The 13,856-nt window shown below is 39.8% G+C and overlaps 1 protein-coding gene across 1 annotated transcript in view; it reads left to right on the top strand.

Annotated features, from left to right (window-relative positions):
- ENTPD1 (ectonucleoside triphosphate diphosphohydrolase 1) overlaps positions 1 to 13,856 on the top strand; it is an 83,637-nt gene that overhangs the window by 43,702 nt on the left and 26,079 nt on the right. Inside the window, 1 exon segment of the mRNA XM_014565764.2 lies at positions 3,783 to 3,910. Coding sequence (XP_014421250.2) covers positions 3,783 to 3,910 — 128 coding nt within the window.

Raw genomic sequence — 13,856 nt, 5'->3', positions numbered from 1 at the left:
GTCAGTTCCTGGTGTACAGCATAATTCTTCAGTCATACACAAACATACATACTATTCCTTTTCATATTCTTTTTCACCATAAGTTACTATAAGATATTGAATATAATCCCCTGTGCTATACAGTATGAACTCATTGCTTATCTATTTTATATGTACTAGTTAGTATCTACAAATCTCGAACTCTTAATTTATCCCTTCCCACCCTTTTCCCTCCCAGTAACCATAAGTTTGTTTTCTATGTCTATGAGTCTATTTCTGTTTTATAAATAAGTTCATCTTTTTTTTTTAAGATTCCACATATAAGTGATATATGGCATTTTTCTTTCTCTTTCTGGCTTACTTCGCTTAGAATAACAATCTCCAGGTCCATCCATGTTGCTCCAAATGGCATTATTTTATTCTTTTTTATGGCTGAGTAGTATTCCATTGTATAAATATACCACAACTTCTTTATCTAGTCATTTGTTGATGGACATTTAGGTTGTTTCCATGTCTTGGCTATTGTAAATAGTGCTGCTATGAACATTGGGGTGCATGTATCTTGTCAAATTAAGGTTCCCTCTGGATATATGCCCAGGAGTGGGATTGCTAGATCATATGGTAAGTCTGTTTTTAGTCAATCTTCATACTGTTTTCCATAACGGCTGTACCAAATTACATTCCCACCAACAATGCAGGAGGGTTCCCTTTTTTCCAGCCCCCTCCAGCATTTATCATTTGTGGACTTTTTAATGATGGCCATTCTGACTAGTGTGAGGTGATACCTTATTGTAGTTTTGATTTGCATTTCTCTGATAATTAGCAATATTGAACATCTTTTAATGTGCCAATTGGACATTTGTATGTCTTCATTGTAGAATTGCTTGTTTAGGTCTTCTGCCCATTTTTGAATTGGGTTGTTTGTTTTTTCATTATTAAGTTTATATCAGCTGTTAAAAGATTCTGGAAATTAAGCCCTTGTCAGTCTCATCTTTTGCAAATATTTTCTCCCATTTTGTAGATTATCTTTTTGTTTTGCTTATGGTTTCCTTTGCTTGTGTAAAAGCTTATAAGTTTAATTAGGTCTCATTTGTTTATTTTTGCTTTTATTTCTATTGCCTGAGTAGACTGCCCTAGGAGAACATTGGTGAGACTTATGTCAGGTAATGTTTTGGCCAGTGTTTTCTTCTAAGAGGTTTATAGTGTCTTGTCTTATGTTTAAGTCTTTAAGCCATTTTGAGTTTATTTTCATTTATGGTGTGAAGGAGTATTCTAACTTCATTGATTTACATGCAGCTGTCCAGTTTTCCCAACACCATTTGCTGAAGAGACTGTCTTTATTCCATTGTATGTTCTTGCCTCTTTTGTCAATGATTAACTGACCAAAAGTTTGTGAGTTTATTTCTGGGCTCTCTGTTCTGTTCCATTGATTCATAAGTTGTTTTTGTACCAATACCATCCTGTTTTGATTACTGTAGCTCTGTAGTATTGTCTGAAGTCTGGGAGGGTTATTCCTTCAGCTTCATTCTTTTTCTTCAGTATTTCTTTGGCAGTTCTGGGTCTTTTGTGATTACATATAAATTTTAGAATTATTTGTTCTAGTTCTGTGAAAAGTGTCCTGGGTAATTTGATAGGGATCGCACTGAATCTGTAGATTGCTTTGGGTAGTATGGCCATTTTAACAATATTAATTCTTTCAATCCAAGAACATGGGATATCTTTCAATTTCTTTAAGTCATCTTTAACTTCCTTAGTGTTTTATACTTTTCCATGTATAAGTCACTTCCCACAGAGAAAAAAATGTGACAATGAGTGTGTATATGTCCGTGAATGACTGAAAAATTGTGCTGAACACTGGAATTTGACACAACATTGTAAAATGATTATAAATCAATAAAAAATGTTATATATAAAAAAAAAGCCTTTCACTTCCTTGGTCAGATTTATTCCTAAGTATTTTATTTTTTTGGATGCAATTTTAAAAGAGGTTGTTTCCTTACTTTCCTTTTCTGATATTTCACTGTTAGTGTGAAGAAATGCAGTTGATTTCTGTATGTTATTCTTGTATCCATATTCTTTTATCAGCTCTAGTAGTTTTTGTGTGGAGCCTTTAGGGTTTTCTATATATAGTATGCCATCCACATATAATGACAGTTTTACCCCTTCTCTTCCAATTTGGATCCCTTTTATTTCTTTTTCTTGTCTAATTGATATGGCTGGGACTTCCAATACTGTGTTGAATAGAAGTACTGAGAGTTGGCATGCTTGTCTTGTTCTGGATTTTAGCAGGAAGGCTTTGAACTTTCCACCCTTGAGTATTATGCTGACAGTAGGTTTATACCCATTGTTGAGCCAATCACTGGAGAGAGAATGAGATTTATGTAGAATTGTCAGTCCCTTCCCATGAGCTGTTTAGGCTACTTGGGGAAGTTGCAGGCATCTGAATGTAACTGAGGTTCTTTTGGGAAGGGAGAATGGGGGAGATGCTGTATATTTCATTTCTTGTTTCTTGTTTGGAAGCAATAGATAATGGTGTTGCTACAACTTTTTCTCATAAGTTTTGTACTGTTCGGTCTAATGGGTCCAAACCATTTCAAGATTCTAGAGGTGGACACAGACTGGAGACCCAGGCAGTTACAGTCCTTTGGATTAAATCTAGCCTCGTGCTCATGAGCTCGAGGAGGTGCTCCTATGTTGGCACAGCTGGCTGCTGCTGAGCAAGAAAGAGGAGGTGAGGACTCAGGGTCCTCCTTCAGCTATTTTAATCCCATGCCTTGTCCTTAGAGAAGTGCCAATTATTTTGGAGAATCCATCTCATTTCTACATGCTTCTCTATTACTCTATCCTATCCTTCTTCCCCAAAGCCTAAGAAAAAAGTTTGAGGATAGTTTGGGAAGCTGAGAGAGGAAGGATGCAAATGAAGAGAATGGGGCAACCATTCCATTTCCTGTTCACCTCTGCTGTACACTGTGTTTATCCTGGTCAAAGGAAATTTGCCTTTTATAGAATTCTCCTTCTGAAGCTTTTTTATGTCCCATGACTGTGAGGATACAAACAGGATAGATAAGAGAATGTGAATGATGAAATGTTCAAAACTCCACAGCCTCCATGCTGTTACCAGTTACCTAACATATAAGTGTGGTTGAAGTGCAAGGGGTGTGTCAAACCAGGAGGTGTCATGAAGTAGAGGGATTTTGATGTTTGATGGTGTATTCCAAGTACTTTTTAATATTGTAATCATTTTCTGGTAGATTTTAAAAAATGAAGAGGGCTATCCTTGCTTTTTTCACTTGTTACTTAAACCTTGATAGACCTATATAACCTATTAAATGAACTGCCAGTTGGGGATTTTTCCCTCTCCTCAACCCATATCTGATCACTGAGCTAATTCTGCCTATTCTCCTTACCACAGCCACTAACTCAGTTTTGGCTTTCATCACAGTACAGACAAACCCTTTTGTTCTTGAGTTATTTCCCAATTACTTTGCCAGTGCCTCATGGATAAAGATCAGCTTTTATGTATCTTTGCTGTCGCCGGAAAGCCAGCACAGAGCATATAGAAAGGGGAAGAAAATCAGTGTTCGTGGATTTCTTTTTTAAAAAAAATTTATTTATTTAATTTATTTTTTGAGGGGGGAGGTAATTAGGTTTATTTATTTATTTATTTATTTTTAGAGGAGGTACTAGGGATTGAACCCAGGACCTTGTACATGCTAAGTATGTGCTCTGGCGCTTGAGCTATATCCTCCCCCCAGTGTTTGTTGATTTCTTGTTGATATTTTCTCTTCTGCTTTTGGTTTTAGAGTCTGAACTGAAGAGATTTTGCTCTAGAAACATACTGAGCATCCTTGGCTTCTCTTCTATCATCGCTGTGATAGCATTGCTTGCTCTGGGGCTGGTCCAGAACAAACCATTGCCAGAAAATGTCAAGGTAACTCAAACCCGCACATGCGTGCATGTGTGTACGTGCGTGTGTGTCTGTGTGTGCACGTGTGTTTGAGGGGGCCTGGGTGGGGCAGGGGGTAAAGGGAGCCTGGGTAGGGCAGGGAGTAAAGGGGGCCTGGGTGGGGCAGGAGGCGCTGAGGTTCTGGAAGCCCAGGAGCAAGTCAGTCTCCACTGGACTAGCGAGTAAATGGCAGCAGATGCTCATTCTGGAAGAGGGAACACCTTGAATCAGTTAGTGGTGGGAAGATGGTTGTCTTTATCATTGTTCAGCAGATTAATTAAACCATATTCTAACATAGACAAATGCTTTATTCACCACATCCAGATCTGTGTTTTACTGTGCTAATATTCTATGATCTAGTACTATCTCTGCTTACTCATTGTTTGGTTGTGGGAACAATGAACTCCTTGTTTATTGAACACCACACTCTTTGTCCTTCCATTATTGTCGCTAGTCACCAAAGTAATAAAATTTATTAGACAGCTCTGCATAAAGCACTGTGGAAGTCAAAGATTGTGGAGGAGACTTGTTCCTCATCTCTAAAATATTAAATAAAGCAGCAAAATAAATTTTTAAAAAGCCCCTAGAGAATACTTACATGTATCAAATATAGTAATTTGAAATGAATTCATGGATGGACAGATTCCTTGTGAAATTTCCATATTTGAAGAGCTAGTTAATATCATTAAAAATAATTAGGGTCATTAACTCTGCTGTGATTTATTTCTGCTCCCTTTCAAATTCATCAAAGTAAAATTTCCAAGACATGAATACCTTGCAAGTACCTTGTCATATGGTCATTGTTTTATTTAATCCATTAATTTGAAAGAATGTAGGTAAGTTTAAATTTATACTGTAAATACACCATTTTAAACTTTCATTTGAATTACAGTAAATAAATCTACAAGGGCTCAGAGACCAATATACTAATGAACGCATACATACATGTGGGTGGTGACATATCCAGAAGCTAACTTGACCCAGGAGGCCCTGGAATACATATGCAGAAGTATATTTTCTTGTATTTAAAGATACTAAACTGTGAGTCTGGAAAGGTGGATGCATATGCCAGGTCTCTGAGACTACTGCCACCTACCCAAGTCACTTGCTGTATAGCAGAGGCCTAGATGTTACATTGGCATCTGTTTGCCACACAAATTCAGCCCAGTGGGGCTCTGCACAGCAGTCCCTTTGTCAGCACAGAAGGCTGATACTATCTCATTGTCAGTGGTCTCTTGCCTTTTAATACTGAGTGACGTGGGCTCTCTTGGCAAAACTTCACTCACAGTTGAAGCCTCATGACATCGTGGTTCTGCTATTTGTTTACCAACTCCAAAAGTACATGATTGCTTTCTTGATTTGACCTTTTTACATGTTCATTATTGCATCATTGGAGAGGGAGACTGCCTAGGAGGCAAAATTCACGACAGACTTGGGCTCTGTGTTCCCAGTGAATACTTGTGGTCATGGGTGACCTTCCTGCATTTGTGATAGGCATCTTCAAGGCTGTTGTGATTCTGTTTTGTTGGCCTGGAAAAATGGAACAAGGTCTTTGGCATTTGAAGAGAATCTTTATAGCAATGTTACTGGTTTATTTTACACAAAGATCATTTTATATATGCAAACTAGTAATTTGCTGAGGCTATACATGAATTTTAATAGGATTCTTGGCATATACTGAGGACAAAAATATTTTAGATACTTGTCTCTGGTGATGGCTTTAAGCTATGTATGCTGTCCAAGTTGATAGTTAATAACCACGTACAACTTTTTCAACTTAAATTAATTGACATCAAATAAAATTAAAAATTTCTCCCTCAGTTGCACTAGCCACATTTCAAGTGCTCAGTAGCCTCACACTAAATTGGACAATGCAGATGTGGAACATTTCTATCACTGCAGAAAGTTCTATTGGACATTGCTACTTTAGAGCATACTCTGATAATATCTTTGAAATCATTCAAAACTAATATGATGAATAAGGTATTTGATAAAACATTGTATAAAATCTAAAATAAGGAACAGTAAATAAGACCTTTTTTCCTGTGTGGTTTGTAAACTCTAATACCAGGATCATCCCAATATCATGAGCTCCCAAATTGTTTTGATTAGTTTGTTGAAATAAATGTATTTCCTTCCAAAATGATGATTTAAAAGAAAACACTTTTTGGATATTTGTATCTGGTACATTTGTTTTAAAAAATCATCTCTTTATGACTATACCTTATTCAGTACCTCTTCATTCATTTGCTCATGAATTTATGTATCAACAATTATTTATTAAGTATCTGTGTCAGGTCCTGGGCTATACAATTAGGAAGCCAATATAGATATGATTGAGCATACGGTCAGAGGAAGGAAACATGTTTAATAGATGACTCAAATTATTAATTACAGTTGTGATGAGTGTTAGCAAATGAAAGTTTTGGGGTCCAAGGAAGTCTTCCCTGAAAAAAATAGCATTAGCAAAAATATCTGAAGGATGATTAGAAGTCACCTGGGGAAGAGATGAGTAGGAAGTATTCCAGGCAGAAAGAAAGCGAAAGAGCAAGACTCTCACAGCAGGAAGTAGTGGGATACCTCCCAGAAATTGGATGGAGAGCAAGTGTGCCACGTGTTGAATAAAGATGGTAAGGAGTGGTAGCTCATGGGGAAAGGGAATACGAAAATGAATATATGCATATTCATATATGACTGAAAAATTGTGCTGTATGCCAGAAATTGACACAGCATTGTAAACCGACTGTAACTCAATACGTTAAAAAAAAAAAAAAAAAGATGGTAAGGGAGATGGTAAGGGCAGTGCCTTATAAGTCAGGTTGAGGATTTTAGTTTTTATCCTAAAAGCAATGGGAAGTCAGTGACATGATCAGATTTGTGTTTTGGAAAGACTGCTCTAGCTGCGGGGATAAGAGCAGGTGTAGGAGATGAGGTAGGAGGTTATTCCAGTAGTTTGGAAAGAGGGAAACGCTGGGGGTTCTGTTTTTGAAGAATTGTTTCTGAGGTATTAGACATCCAAGGGGAAACATCAAAGAAGCAGTTGGACAATCAGATATGGACCTCAGAGAAGAGACTTTTAGACTCGTGCTGCTGAACAGAAATATAATTGCAAGCCACATTTTAATTTTTCCAGGAGCCACATTTTAAAAAAGTATAAGGAGAGAGGTGAAATTAATTTTAGTAATATATTTTTATAAGCCAGTACATCCAAAAGATTATTTCAAGATTTCATCAAAATAATTATTGAGATATTTTACATTCTTTTTTTCATAATCTTTAAATTCCAGTATGGTTTTTAACTTGAAGCACAATTCAGAGTAGTCACATTTCAAGGCCACATGTGGCTAGTGACTACCTTATTCGCTATCTTAGTGGCTATCTTACCAGCACAGATCTAGACTAAATATGTGTCTGATGTCAATAATGTATTGAAGCCTTGGAAATTGATGTGATCATAGGAAGTGGGTAAAAAGTAAGAAAAGAAAAAGACAAGTCGTGAGGAATTCTGTCATTTAAAGGTTGAATAGTATAAGAGTTCTACCTAAAGCATAGTGATAACATTGCTTTATATAGTGCTTTGTAGTTTATAAATCATTTCCACACACATTTCTACTTTTTCTTCCCAGGAATGCTGTGAGGAATGAAAGATTGTCCTAATTTTATAGATAACAAAATGAGGGTCCTTGAGGTTCTCTTACCCAAGATGGAGGTGGAGCTAAGACAAGAACCCAATTTTCTGACCTAAAGACTAAAATTCTTTCCATTTGTCTTGGTTTTTCCAAACAACAGGAACCAAAAGCAGGATGTTTATTTTGGGAAGTGGTGTCAGGGAAACAGGGAAGGAAGGAAAGCCATCCAAAGAGGGTGTTATGAGTGGGTCATCACACTGGGCACCTGAGGCCTGATCCCACTAGGACCCTCTGAAGAGCTGTGGAGAAAGCACTTCAGAATCATCTGCCCTGGGGATTTATCCCCTGGTTCTCATCCCCTGGTTCTCATCCCCTGTCAGTCGAGGATTCCCCCATAGGTTGTTAACTCCCTGGCACTTCTGGGTTTGCACATGTGTCAGAGGGGCTATGTGGGTACGACAGGTGACTACCAGGCAGTAGGAGAGAAGACTCTGGGCAGAAATAGATGAGAAGGTACAGATGGAGCTGGAGACAAAGTTGGTCAAGAAGATGTGAAATGGCCACAATAGGTATCTGAAGCATCATTATATCTGTTGTTCTTTTGTGGGAGAGAGTCTTTTGCACAGATAGTTTCAGTACAACAGAGATGTGTTAATACAGAGATAGGTTCAGTGCTGTGGAAGTCCAGAGGAAGGAGTCACCGACTGTGCCTGATCACGTGAAGACTAGTAGAGGAGGTGGCCTTGGGGCCAAGTAATAAGGAACACTAAGGAATTTGCCAGGTGGTGAGGTAGGATATGCTCTGAACAAAGGCCATACCAAGTGTGGCAGCTTAAAATAGCAAGTGATCCTGGGGAATCAGTAGGAGTTCAGTATGGCTGGAATATTGAATATGGGGCAGGAAGCAATGGTGGGAGAGGAGATTTAAGTCTGAGCTTAGTATGCATAACTCAATAGTGGACATCTCATCCATCAAACTGTGTAGTGCTCAAGGTTGGCTCCATATAAAAGTACCGGGGGGAGCTTTTTAAAAATACTCTTGTGTGGGCCCTACCCCAGGTCAATTAAATCAGAATCTTTGGGTGTGAAGCCCAGGCATTGGTATGTTTCAAAAGCTTCCCAGGGGATTCTAACAAGCAGTCATGATTGCAAACCACTGCTTTGATGGTTTGAAACAGGGAGATGATGCCCAGAAATGTATTCTCAAGATTCCTCTTGGCTGGAGAGCAGATTAGAGGAGGAGCGACCATTTAGGATGTTCCTGCCATCGTGTAGACAAGGCAGATGAGGCTGGAACTAAGGCATTATCTGTGGAATTAAGGCATTAAGGAGATAATGTGAGAAGACGCTTAGGTTGACCAGCTTAGTGATCAGATTCCTTGGAGGACCTTTTGAGATAAAGATGGAACACCTTGGGGCAGTAATGTTGAGAACCACCTCTCCATGCTTCTATTTAAAGAGGGCGGTGACCATAAGCCTTTCTTGGTGCAGCTTCATAGATGGAAAGACTCAGCTGTCTCTACCCACTTCCTATGGTTCTTCATCCCTGTGTTATCACAGGGATAATTGTCCTGTGACACAACATGGGCCATGGATTCACACTGCCTGGGTCTAAACCTCAGCTCTGTTCTTATAGTCACAGGACATAACTTCTCTGAGCCTGTTTCTCCATTTGTAAGACAGAACTGATAACTGATACCTTGTAGATACTGTAAGAATTAAGCGAGATAAAGTAAATGTGCTGTGAAGTGTGGAGCAGGAGGGCTAGCCCACTGTCAGTGATTGACAGCTAATGTATTATCATTATCATCTTTGCAGCCTGTCTGCCTGGGGACAAATCTCCACTTATCTTTTGCCCTGTGTCTTCTCATCTGACTTGCCCTTGTCTAGCCCAGTTCAGGTCAGCCCTCAGTCCCAAAGATCCAGTCTTATCACTTTCCTGCCTGACCCAGTTTGAGTACAGCCTTGCCAGGGAGGTGACAGCCTCATGCCTGGGCCACATCTGACAGAGCACAGGAACGCTTTATTTTACTGATGTGTTCACTCGCCCAGCTACACAGGTTGTAAGCATGTTGAGAACAAGGACTAGGTTTCATTTGTCTTTGCACATATTTATTTTATTACTCTTTTACTCAATTCATTCATTTAATAGTCATTGCCCATCTGCTCTACCTTAGGCCCTACGGGATACAGCAGTGAGCAAGACTGGCAAAATCCTTACCTCACGGAGCTTTTAGTCTAGTGGAAGAGGTAATCATTAACCAAATAGTCACAAAATAAATGTTAAATTACAGCATCTGAGTTGGTGGCTGCCTCATAAAAGTTTGCTGACTCAGTGACTAGAGTGAGCATCTTGAACAGGTGAAAACTGCTCCCTCCTTGGCTAGGAAGAGCACGTGCAGAAGGAGTTTGTCAGTGTGGGAGGCAGGCCCCTGCCTCAGGATCCCCTGTGGATCCTGGTTGCCCGTTCTCACTCCCAGAGCCTACTCAGTTCAAACCTCCAGGTTGTAGGGCCTGGGAATCTACACATGTAACAGGCATCCTGGGCTATTCTCATGCCATTACAGTCTGGGAACCACTACCATGTGGATACACAATGACCACACTAAAAATACATATAGATAGGCCTTAATGAACTGAAGAATCATTAGCTGTACCTAAATGTCCACTGGGAAAATCCCTTTGTCCTGGTGGACCTAGGTGAGGAGGTAGCTTTGAGGTCTGCTTGGTTCACACTTCCTTACTGCCAGCTTGAATGCTGGCAGTTAGCGATGTGTCAGATATTCCTTTAGAACAAACATTCCACACTCTGGTACACACAGACCCCATATGTTTCTCTCAGAGACACCAAACTGACCCCATCCCAAATCACACGCCTTAATTAAGAGCTGCCACTTCCATGAAATGCTGGCTTAGGGACCACACAGCTTTGATTTCAGGCCCAGGTCTGCTGTTTTCTACCTCTGAGACTTTGGGCAAGTAAACTCTCTGCACTTCAGTTTTGTCATGTGTAACATGGAGATGGTACCTTCTTGGAGGGTGGTTGTGAGGACTGAATGGAAGACCACTGCTGACTCGCTGATCAGAGTGCCCAGCACATCAGAAGCCTTCAGCAGAGACCAGCTGACAGCACTGCTTTGGGGGAGACAAGCTCTTGGAAAGGCCCTTAGCCGTTAGTGTGTTGTGGTCACTGAGCTGGTGCGCCCAGGATTGCCATCCGCTGCTAAAGGGTAGTGGCCTGCCCCTGTGCATCTGCTTTTTTCACCGGGAACTGAAGTGCTGTTCTTAAATAAGCACTTGTAATTTTATTTTTTTATTGAGCGTTTAGAAGAATTTGCATCAATTTTCAACCTCAGATACTCCTGGAAAATATCTATTTTATTTTTACTCCATCAGATTTTAAAAAACAACACACGGAGATGAGTGGTAGTGATGGTTACACAATATGAATGTACTTAATGCCACAGAACTATACACTTAAAAATAGTTAAAATGGTCAATTTCATGTTCTGTGTATTTTACCACAATTAAAAAAAAATAAAAACTACAAACAATAACAAAACAGCATTTGTATGAAAGGTCTAGTGACTCCAGCTAAAGAGAAAAGAAAGGAAGAAAATAGTCTCTAATTGTTTACAGGCCCTCCCAGAATCGCTGTGGCTTTGGGGGCCCTGACTTGTTTATAGGGTACTAGAGACACATTCAGAAGGATAAGCTTTGTTTACTCAGAAGGGCTCACTGAGACGGACTGATGAGCGTGCTAAGTTACCGTTAAAAGCTACAGGGACTTTTGAGAAAGATGCTGAAGGACCAGTTTGTGTGAAGGCACCAAGAGAAGTTAGTTCACACTGTTGTCCATGTTACCTGGCTTCTGGGGGCTTTGAGGGGGAGAGGGGTGGAACTCAGCCCTAGCAACACTACTTTAAATCAGACTGTAAATATTAACATCTTTTAGGACTGGAAGGAGTTTAGGAACCATATAGTTCTAACCCCCCTTATTCATTCATGTGATCCAATAATTGTCTGTTGAATTCCTTCTTTGTACCTAACATCTAGCAGGATGCATGATGGTGGCTGCTGCAAATACCATAGTAAGCAAAACAGTCCTGCCCTAATATAGCTTACAGTATAATAGGGAAGACAGACATTAATCAAATAGCCACATAAATATGTAATTACACATTGTGATAAGTGCTGTCTTTAGAGGAAAAATACAGGCACTCTGAGACATGGATTAGGAGGGTAGAATCCAGTCTGGGAAGGTCAGGAAAGGCTGGAATCTCAGGTGAAGGGCCTTCTGGGCAAGGGCTCTGGAACAGAAGCCTTGTGGCTGGTGGGGAACTGAGAGTAGGCTAGTGTGAGGGTGGGTGTTTTCTGAAATGAGGAGAGGGTCAAACATCTCACTTCTGCAGAGCCAGGAATAGAAGGAGGTCATCTGATGTTCTAGTTTTGTCTTTCTTTTCACTTTGAGAGAGACTTACTCAGAGGCCTGGACCTATGACATTTGCACAGGTAGAATTATTTCCATCCTAAGGGAGGGTCTGCCCCACCTCCACATGGCTTCCAGTCTCCCTGAGCTCAGGGTCTGTTGCTCCCCACATCTCCAGGTCTTCACCAAGGCCCCTATGTTGGTGTCTCCATGAACTGAAGCAAGGTCCTTTCTACTGTCCCTCTTTCTAGACCAGTGCTTCTCTTCACTGAACATAGTTTGTGAAAATCAGTTATGATTGATAAAATCATGTGCATGATCAGAAACTAGCTCAAGATAAAGTTGGATGCACAGTATGATTACAATCATTTAAAAGCTGCCATGCATTAAAAAAGACCAGAAGGAAATGAAGTAACAGTGATGTCTAGTTGGTGAAATCTTAAATGTCTTTTTTTTCCTTTTCCCTTCATTTTCTAGGTGCCATTTAGTGAACTTTTATTACTCTTAAAAGAGAAAGTAATATTGACATAATAATATCAAGAGGATGTCAGATCCCTTCCTCACTACTCAAATATTTAATTTTTCTTTAATGTGAAGGACATACGTATACGGGCTTTTAGAAATGTTTTGAACTATGAGCTACAGAGAAGCACTGGGTACGGGTGATAGCATGGCAAGGCACAGCACTTCACAAAGCATTTCTATAGGATAGAGATTTTATTAAAGACAAAATTCTCTTGTCACTGAGTCTGGTGGATGCTGACTCAAACGAGGTTAAGTGAGTTTCTCCACCTTCAGACTTCCCTGAAGCAGTCACAAAGCCTAGTGGGTTTGTGAGCCCAGGAAGGGGAGAGAATGTGCAGCCTTCCCCAAACTACTGGGAAGGTTTCTTTGCCCAGGTCCTTGCAGGCTCAGTGCTCTCTGGAACATGCTTTGGAAAATGCTGGTGTGGGGAAAGAACAAAGCTGGTGGCCCCCAGGGCTCTAGATGGATCCGGTGAGGCATAACTGTCTTTAGTACCCACTCAGCAAGTCAGACTGCTCTGGACAGTTTCTCCTATAAAATAAGAGGATTAGATGAAATGAATCTCTGGCTCTAAAATGGGCCAGCTATGAAAAATGAGTGAATATGCTTACAGTTTTGTAACAATGAAAGGCAAACTCCACAAATGTTCAAACTGAGAATTTTCCAACAATCAAGCTCTATCTGTCCCTAAAGTAGCAAGCAATGCCAGTTTTTTATTCTGCAGTCTATTTTAGAAAACAAAAAACATTTGGTACAATTCAACAGGTCTGCATTGCAGCATTGCAGGTAGCATTGCAGTCCACTGTATACAGAAGGCGAAATGCCCTCAATTCTGTGTTAAAGGACAGACTGGGATTTCAAAATTTGTTGATACTGACAGGCATATATAGAATAGATAAACAAGATTATACTGTATAGCACAAGGAAATAGATACAAGATCTTGTAGCTCACAGCGAAAAAAAATGTGACAGTGAATATACGTATGCTCATGTATAACTGAAAAATTGTGCTCTACACTGGAATTTGACACAACATTGTAAAATGACTATAACTCAATTAAAAATATTTTTAAAAATAATAAAACAAAAATAAAGTACTTTACCTACCCCAACCCCTCAGGCACTTGCCAAATGAAATGTAGTAAAAGTTTTTGTTTCTCAACCACCTCACTGTGGAAGGCCTTAGAGAAAAAGGCTGATAGGAGCAAGGCTGGTTCCTTTGCTCTACTGGAAGAGTATCTTTCATGTCAACATAGTAGACAGAATAGAACATCCTGACTCCAGATAAAGGCTGCTTGCTGCTGCTGCCTCGCTGGCTCTTATCATATGCCTCTGTGGTTGGAACATT

This window comes from Camelus ferus, chromosome 11 (genome assembly GCF_009834535.1).
Source record: "Camelus ferus isolate YT-003-E chromosome 11, BCGSAC_Cfer_1.0, whole genome shotgun sequence".
Classification (NCBI taxonomy): Eukaryota; Metazoa; Chordata; class Mammalia; order Artiodactyla; family Camelidae; genus Camelus; species Camelus ferus.
Note: the sequence above shows the minus strand (reverse complement) of the source record. Positions and strands in the feature narration are given on the sequence as shown.